The sequence below is a fragment of the Mandrillus leucophaeus genome, unplaced genomic scaffold (genome assembly GCF_000951045.1).
Source record: "Mandrillus leucophaeus isolate KB7577 unplaced genomic scaffold, Mleu.le_1.0 Scaffold822, whole genome shotgun sequence".
Lineage (NCBI taxonomy): Eukaryota > Metazoa > Chordata > Mammalia > Primates > Cercopithecidae > Mandrillus > Mandrillus leucophaeus.
In genome coordinates this window covers 211,930-221,091 of record NW_012108942.1, presented here as the reverse complement: position 1 = coordinate 221,091, position 9,162 = coordinate 211,930, and the positions used below count along the sequence as shown (strand labels likewise).

General features: G+C 42.3%; 1 protein-coding gene across 2 annotated transcripts in view; it reads right to left on the bottom strand.

Annotated features, from left to right (window-relative positions):
- IL36B (interleukin 36, beta) overlaps positions 1-8,946 on the bottom strand; it is a 13,176-nt gene extending 4,230 nt beyond the window's left edge. Inside the window, exons 1-4 of one of the 2 annotated variants that reach the window (XM_011968009.1) lie at positions 8,866-8,946; positions 8,218-8,325; positions 6,108-6,247; positions 3,230-3,359 (exon numbers count right to left, since the gene is read on the bottom strand). In XM_011968009.1, coding sequence (XP_011823399.1) covers positions 3,230-3,359; positions 6,108-6,247; positions 8,218-8,325; positions 8,866-8,878 — 391 coding nt within the window. In that variant the 5' untranslated portion in view covers positions 8,879-8,946. Of the gene's footprint in view, positions 1-3,229; positions 3,360-4,719; positions 5,265-6,107; positions 6,248-8,217; positions 8,326-8,865 lie in introns of those variants that run through there. The other variant, XM_011968010.1, reaches the window with a different exon arrangement.
- Between the last annotated feature and the right edge of the window lie 216 nt (positions 8,947-9,162).

Here is a 9,162-nt window from a genome sequence, read left to right as displayed (position 1 = left end):
GAGCAGCTTGGAGTTTGCCTTCCACTCAGCCTTACTCACTTGGTTCTGCTGAAGAGTGACAGATTGTTATAGGGGCTGGAGAAAATGAAATTAGAGTTGGTGGGCATGGTTTTGGCCCCAAAAGTCTAGACTGAGGCCCCAAAAGACTAAGAGGCACCTCTCACTTCCCTAACCCAGCTGTAGCATTAATAAAGACACTGCTATGATTTTGATTTTGGCATCATCATAGTTTCTAAATGTTTGAACATGGATGGGGATTGGAAGGAGGGACTGTTACCTACAAACCTTCAAAATTTAATGTCAGTTCCATGAGGATGGCCATATTTCCCCCTTTTTGTTTACTACTATGTCCCCAGCACTTAGAACAGCATAGGTGCTCAAAACATATTTGTTGAATAATTCAAATTATTGATCCTGACACTTCCTTTGAGATAAACACAAGCTTTGTTGTTTGGGGTTCAAACTACATGGTGAGTTCAGAGAAGTTTTTACTAGTGGATTTGGCCTTAGTCAGTTAGATGTGGCCTTTATTATGGCCATACTGCTATTATAGGCATAGATAAAACTGATTTTAGAGAACTAGAGCTGTAATCTGCAAAATTTAACCTGCTAAACTGTACAAGAAACAGAGAACATCAGTGTATGGTTTTTGATCTTTTGATGATTGCTGTTAGATATTGTCAACTGAACAGTCTTTGCTAGTCTCTGTCTCCTTTTTAATTGCATCCTTAGTTAAGGAGAGATCCATTAACAGAATGACATTATGGGTTTCCATGTAGTTTACTCACTTATTTCTGGTGTTACTTCCCAACCATATGGCCTAGAGTTGAATTTGAAGTATTCTTTTTATAATCAGAAATCTACTTGTAAGCAACTCAAACTAATAAGGTAGTTAACTGATCTGTTCTTTAACTGCATATTTATCTCCCCTTCTTTCTTATTGACAACCCAAGTGTTGTTTTCTTGCCCCTAATTCACATTAGATCATCAACAACGTTAAAATAAACTTATTGACCTAAGTGAGAGACAAAGATTCTCAGTTACAAGGTTATAGAGTTTTTTACATTTTCTCTTCTGAAGAATAAAGGAAACTGAAGTTGAGGGAAGGGCAGGGCAGATATGCATGCTGACGGAAATTGAAGAGAAAGGATGGGTGGAAGCGTGTAGGGATCTCTGAAATGGACTTGCATTCAGGTTTCTGAATGGAAGAGATTCAGGGGACAAACTGTCTTTGAGTGTCACAAGGGTAAACTCTCTACCACCCTGTGAAAAACCCACCATTCAATAGTCCTGGGTCTGAGGACCATGACTGTTGCTTAAGAAAGCAACAAAAGCATCAACATATCTTTGAATATTAGAGTATCTCACAGGCTGGGGAAAAAAAAAAAGGTCACAGGAACTAGAACTTCAGAGACTGGAACAGGGGGAATAACACTGCTCATGCTCTTTCTCCATTTATCGATATTCTATTTCGTGTGTGTGTGTGTGTGTGTGTGTGTGTGTGTGTGTGTGTGTTGGCCTTATTTTTTCCATACCACAGATAGACAAGGAATTAGCCTACCTCCTTGCAAGGTTTAGAAAACCCACATTGTTTGGGTAGTGCCTTCTGATACAGATTGAACAGAAATCTGTTGTCCCGTGCCTTCTCCTGTGGTTCTTAGATTTAAGCAAAGAACATCATATCCCTGGATCCAGGAGAGCAAATAAAATATCTGAGGACACCTCTTGAGTCTTTCTGTGGTTTCTCCTCCTCTTCTTCCTCCTTCACCACCACAATGTTCTCACTCCTCTGGCAGAGGGCACAGGTGGTGCGATGTAAGGTGGGCTGGCTGTCTATCTCATCCTCATGTTCAGTACCCCTGGGATAGCTGGGAAGCTGATATTTATAAGCACAGTCCAGGATTACGTTGTGTTTTTCATCACCATCTTCCTATAGATTCTTTCTATACATTTAGCTATTTACAGAACTTACATTCTTTGCAGCCCTTCTCAGAAGATCTATGTACTGTGTATCCAAGTACATTGTTGCAAGTCTCTTATGGCCATACTCGAGGCCATCTTGTGCTTAGTCCTGACCTTGTCAGAGAAAACATTTGCAATGGTGAATTTCCCCGGACTCCTTCTCTTGTGCCCCTGTGCTGTTGTGCTTATGCATAAATACATATGGGGAAAGGCTTGGACAAAGTGCAAACCCTCAGACTATGCACCGAGCCCTCCAAGAGGGAGGCACAGGATACTGGCTACAAGCTCCTGGGGATACTCTCAGTTATGTTTCATTTCTGCAGCCATCTCCTCCCGAGTCGATGCCCTTGTATCATCGCATTCCCCTGGGGCCATTTTGGCCTATGGGGAAAAGGAGGAAGAATTGAGACAGGGAAGTTTCTAAGCAGCCTTTCTATGTTTTTCCTCTCCATTTTCTTTGAGAAGCTTTCCAGTTCCTTGGACCCTTCTTGAAGTTGAGGGCTGCCCTGGCTGTGATAATGCAGATTCTCCCTGACTCACTTTGGTATTAATGGGAAGATGCTAACACATTAAATGAAAATTAATTTGCTTCAACAATATATTCTGAGAAACTGCTAAGAGGGAGGGAAGATTTGGTATATAAAGGGAGTTCATAAATGAAAGAGACAAATTTCTGCCTCTATGTACCTAGAATTTGGTTGAGGAGAAGAGAGCAAATGGGCCAAGACAAGGAGAAGAAGCTATAGCACAAAGCCTGAGAAAATAAATGTCCCATGAGAAGGCAAAAATGCTACAGACCTCGCAGAAGATAAGATGTTGCCTTTGGTTGGGGAGATGAGGAGAGTCCCCTAAACAGTTGGAAGGGATTTAGGATGTTAGTAAGACATAGGTAGCAATGGAAGTGTTTGAGATGTGTGCAAAGGCATGAGCAGGGACATAGAGGGAAGAAATTCAACGTGTTGGAGGAGTAGAGAAGAGAAGTTGGTTTTGATAGAATCTGTCTTAGCCTGGGTTTATACCAGAAAGCAGAGCCTCAGACAAGGGTTTACATGCAAGAGGATGACAAGTGACCCTAGGAAACATGAGAAGGGGCTGGGGAAATTGAAGCAGGGAAATGAGGGAAATCAATTCAGGATGTGTTCTTGAACTTAGCCCTGCCATAGGTGATTACGTCTCAATGCTGCTGGGAACCTCTGAGGAACCGTGAAGAATGAATGCCTCTCAGAACTGTCCACCTGTGGAACGGATAAGAGAAGTTGCTCCTCACCCACTCCCATTCCCCATTGGTCAAGGGTTCCCATGCAGCAGCTCCCTCTCACATCCAGGTTTATGCATGTGTGAATTCCAACTAGGTTCCAGCAAGTGTCCTTCCCTACGTTATCTTGGGAGGCCTGAAGCTGGAAGAGAGAAATGTTCAATGTTGCTGAGATAATACACTGCCAGGTTACACTGTTTCAAAGTTGGTTGCACGGTAATGACTGGAGTAAAATGTCTGCTAACAGCATGTAAGGTGGGGTTCAAGGAGTATCACAAACAGAATGGGGGGGCACTGAAGAAATGAGAGATAATGCCAGAAGCATAGGTTTGGGGACAAATTATTCCTGGCTGAGAAATTTGAATTTATCAGTCGGTGCCCGTTGCAAGACCCAATACGCCTGCTTGTCATGTGCAAAGAAGGACAAGGTCTCATGAGAGAAGACAGCCTGTTATGCTCATGTTCATGCTCAGGATATTATGGTATATTTATTGCAGTCTACATGTACTTCGTTAGTGAATTTGCAGATTATATTACAAACTTCAAATAAAATACCCCTCACAAAATGGACAACTGGCTTAAAAGTATTGCTATAAAAGAGCTGTAGATTGAATGTATATGAACAAAATTCCAGAAAACATGAATAATAACAAGAAAGTGTCATAGCTGATGCTTCTTCCAGCTACTTTATGAAGTAAAAACAAAAAAAAAATCCAGTTCTAGAAGTTGTCTGAAAGAAATTAAAACCAATATAAATGATTTTTTAAAATATGGATTGGTTTACATTCTCCATGGTTAGCAACTTATCTTAACCAAAGTACAGTTGACCCTTGAACAACATGGGGGTAGCAGTACAGTCAAAAATTCATGTGTAATTGTTGACTTCCTAAAAACTTAACTAATAACCTACTGTTGACCAGAAGCCTTGCCAATAATATAAACAGTCAATTAACATGTTTTGTATGTTTTATGTATTATATAACTTATTCTTACAACAAAGTAGGCTAGAGGAAAGAAAATGTTAATAAGAAACTCGTAAGGAAGAGAAAACATATTATTGTTATTCGTTAAGTGGAAGTGAATCATCATAACAGCCTTTATCCTCATCATCTTCACATCGACTGAGGAGAAGAAACAGGAGGGGTTGTTTTTGCTCTCAGGGATGGAGAGGCAGAAGAGGTGGAGGAGTTAGAGTGGGAGGTGGGAGAAGCAGGGACATTTGGTGTAACTTTTACTGAAAAAAATCAGTGTTTCAGTGGACCTGTGCAGTTCAAAATCGTGTTGTTCAAGGGTTAAGTGTATACACTGTTAAATTATTAACGAATGACATTAAGAATTCATTACAATCATGAAGACATGCAAACTCTTAATTTCACATTCATCCCATTCTTTCACTTTATTTTTGGGGTACATATTAGAATGTTCATAATAAACACGTAAAAAATTAATGCATCCTATTCTTTTATTGAAAAAGTTTTATGAACAAAAATGTCACGAATCCACATCTCTACATCGTGGGTTGGAAAAAGGAATAGGAAAGGAAGGTTGCATGAAGCAGCATTCGGGTGGTTGGCTAAACTAGGCATGGCAGCTGAGTGGATGGTGGGGTAAGATCAAGAAAGAATGGAAAGTGATTCTTAGGTTTCAATCCGGGATAGTGAAATTCAAGTGAGGGTCTTGGTACAGAAATGGATGTTTGGAGGAGGAGGTGGCTTTTGGATGGTAAGAATGAGGTAAGTTATGGATAGACTGAAGTGCTGGTGAACTCAGTCACATCATGGTCTGTTAAGATGACTCTGACAGCTTGATTCTCTATCCACAGCCTAGGCTGGATTTATTCCACAGAATCTAAGTAGAAGTTAGTGTTATTAGTTATGCCCCTCTCCTGGGTGAGAAAGATGGGCTGTCCTGATGTGGAGGAGGTGGCTATGAACCAGCCAGGGTAAGAGATTGACTGAAAGACAGAAGTGGAGCCTTCTTTATTGTGGAAGAAGAGAAAGGGCTTCTGTGCTTTCTTCTCCATGTACAGGTCCATGATGTTTTTCTCCTGGGGGTGGAAAACAGGCTTGTTAGAGAGGAGGGTGGGAGGAGGAAGCTAAAGTAACTCAGCCCTGAGTGTACAACAGGAGAGGGACTGCTGCCGCTAAAGGAAGGGACAGAGGCTAGGGACAAAGGCAGATGAAGCAGGGCATTAGACTGTTAAAACAGGGAACTGGCTGGGTTCCCACAGCCTGGCTCCACTCCAGGATCCTCTGACACGAGGTACTCTGACTCTTTGAAGCATCATTGTCTTCCCTGGAACAGAGGGAGGCTTAAATCTCTCTCTCGGTGCTTTTGGTATGCATGTGTCTGCCGGTTCCTGCCAGTCTTGCTGCAGCCTCAACCTCCAAGTGGGCTTACACATTACAACTTCCATCAATAGCAGAAAGATTAGCTTCATAACTACAATATTGCCTTGGTAAGATTTATGTGTTTATGATACACAGACCATAAACATGTAAGCTTCAAAATTCACATTCACAATCTCTTTTTGTCTCCTCCGCTGTGCAGTGGCCTTTGCTTTAGTGAGAGCATCCCGTCATCTTAGAGGATTTCCAGAAGGCAGTTCAGCAGGACTGGGAATGGAGAAACTACTGTTCTTTGGCTTTTCTGAAACATTCCTGTGAGTGTACTTGCTATCTCTCAGAGGATCTACGCTCTGACATTAAAAGAAGTGTTATATCCATTCCAAAGGCAGCATTTGTAGATTCGGGGATCAGCCAGGTCAGAATTATTTCCTTACATGGAATAACCCAGGATTGCAAGAATATTAGTTTTATTCAGTAGCATACTGAATGAAATAAAAAGTCCATTTGACAGTACTTCTCTCATTAGCTGCACAATCACTCACCTTAAGCTGCAAAGTAGGTTTGCCCTGAATTTCTGCACAGAAGAGACAGAGATCTTTTCCCTTGATTCCCAGGTAAACCAGATTACCCTTTTTCTTATCACTGAATTCTGCGTCTCTGCAGGTTATTAAATGAAGAGTGACTGGAAACACAAAGGAAGATGGAGAAGATGTTTCAATCTTTCTGGTCTGACACTCAGTTACTCCTCCCAGGCAGGGAATAGTGACAGGCTCCTCCCATCAGCCATGTGGCAGAGACCCTCCATCACCCCCTCAAACCTATTTTGTTTTTCCTCCTTAATAACAGAACCCCAGTTGTCACCAGGACACATCGCTTCCCAAAAAGAAAAGTAAAATTTCCCACCACCCTTGCAGCAAAATGTGGTCATACGCTTAAGATGTGGCCTGTGAGATAAAAGTGGGGAGCTTCTATCTCATGGGCCACAACATGAGATGGGATGGAGGCTACCCAAATAAAGTGAGAGGGGGATAGTGAGAATGTGATGGCAGTGGTCCTGGCAAGAGATGACGTTATCTTAGAAATCAGGCATGTTTTGCACGTGGACCTACCAATCTTTGCTAATAGATTGGATGGAGAGTGAGGGAAAGGAGGAATCAAGGATGTCTCCTGTATTTCTGGCTTGAGGAAATGGAGTGAACAGAAATGCCACTAACAGAGACCATTAGCGGTTTTGAGAAGACAGATCCATTGTTCTACTTGGGATACATGAAGTTAGAGGTATCTGAGAGGACCTCAAGAGGACGTGAGTAAACCATTGAGAGAGGAGTTCTGTGTTGCAAATGTCAACGGCAGAGTGAATGAGCGTAGCGGTGATTCATCATTCCAAAGGATGAGCTCGTTGCCCATTCACAGGGCTTAAAAATGATGACTGGCTGAGCCCTGAGGAACATCATCATTTGGAGATTTCAGAGACAAAGGAGAGTCATAAAGGAAAATGCAAAAGAGGAGCCAGCAAACCTCAGGAGAAGTAATGTTCTTATAGAAGGAGAAGATGGGCCAGGCGCGGTGGCTCACGCCTGTAATCCCAGCACTTTGGGAGACCGAAGTGGGCGGATCATGAGGTCAGGAGTTTGAGACCAGCCTGACCAATATAGTGAAACCCCATCTCTATCAAGAATACAAAAATTAGCCAGGCACAGTGGTGGGCACCTGTAATCCCAGCTACTCCGGAGGCTGAGGCAGGAGAATTGCTTGAAACCTGGGAGGTGGAGGTTGCAGTGAGCTGAGATCACGCCATTGCACTCCAGCCTGGGTGACAGAGGGAGACTCCATTTAAAAAATAAAAAGGGAGAAGATGTAGAGTATTCAAGAAGGAAATGGTCCATTACACTAGTGAGCTGAGGGCCAAATAGCATGGGGACCAGGAAGTATCCTTTGGGTATGAGTATTGGAAGGTCATAGGTGAAATAGGAGGTTGGGGGGAGTAGTCAGAGTAATCCAGATGTCAGAATGCAAACTATGCAGCCAGCTCTTGTGAAGTTTTGCTATGATTGGCGTAAGAAAAAGTGTTGGTAGGAGGAAAATGTGGGAATCAAGAGAAGGTTACAGCATGTCTGACAATGATAGAAAAGGTCCAGTAAGCAAAGGTGGAATTTGCAGGGAAGTAAGGAATTAAACGTTGAAGTTCTGGATACACGGAAAGAAACTGAGATGGACTGACTTTTGATGGGAGGAAGGAATATTTCCCCATTATTAGAAAAGAGGATGCCAACTTAGAAAGCTGTGTAGGTTTGGTGGTGGAAAGATGATGGAGTTTGAATCTGAGGACATAGGTAGCAATGGTTGGAACCTGAAGGAGAGAAACTCCAGGGAGAAGGCTAGCTGTTGTTTGAATGGATAAGCCCTTCTAATCTGAAGATATTTTCTTTTGGTAAGAGGAGCTGTCAACCCTTAACACCCTCATTTCTAGATATGGGATTTCCTTTGTGGAAGGGAATCATAGTACCCTTTCTCACTTGACCTTCCCTGTGGCCATTGGGCTGGTACCTAGATGTGGGCGAGGTCCAGGGCCAGGCTTGTGCAAGTTCAGCCTCATTCCTGGTGAAGCTGGCATCACCTCAAGAAGCAACAGTGGCTTTGATTGTCACTCACCAGGCTTAACACTGTTGCTAAGAGGAGCTGCTATTAAAGAATTTCCACTCAGGACCCACACCATCTGTTGAGAATCACGAATAGCATAGGATTTGGGTGCTGCCTGCCCTGCCAGATGACAAAAATGCACAAAATACATGTGAGGTTATCAACTTCAAGACTCCAGTTGCATCCTGGTATTAATGGCTTTTGAGTTTCTGGAGAGAGTCTCATTGCTCTGAGAAGTAGTGGCTATAATGATAAATGGAGGGGAAATAGGGCAGGGGCTAGTTTGTGAATCAAAGCATCTGAAAGAATCTACGTGCAATCCCAGTCCCAAGATTCACCTTTTCCTAGGGCTATTAGTGACTTGTCTTTTTCTGAATGATAAAATGTCTAGGTGGTAACAAAACCTCATAATATTTAAATTAGTTATCAGTATGTTGTTTTTAAAAATCCTCTTATCAAAATAAACAAGCAATTCTAAATACAGATAATAATAAATGAGCTAGATGCCCTGAGATTTTCAAAGGCTGTTTTATGAACTGAGTGTTTTAGCAAGAGCAAATACATTGATAGCTTAGCAAATGATAGGGGTCCTTCCATCCTATTGTCTTTGGTGAGGTCAGGTGGAGATGTTTCCAAGCTGATTTGCAACTCACCACTTACATTGTGGGTTCATGATGTCTTCAGAGCCTGTTGTGAAGAGAACCAGATAGATCAGATGGTGGTGAGGAGGTTGTTAACAGTTGGCCATGTGAGAGAAGGAGAGAAGAAAAATGTTATGCTTTTTTCTCCTCTCCCCCTAAAATTTTACTGTAAAAATTCTTTAGAGAGAGCCACCCTGAGAGCCTCTGCCAGATGCATATTTGAGAATAAGGATGGGTACAGCATATTTCAAGGCCACAAAACCCTGAATGGAAGCTCCCCTCTGTGCTGTGGCTGGCATAGTCCTGCTTCTCCAGG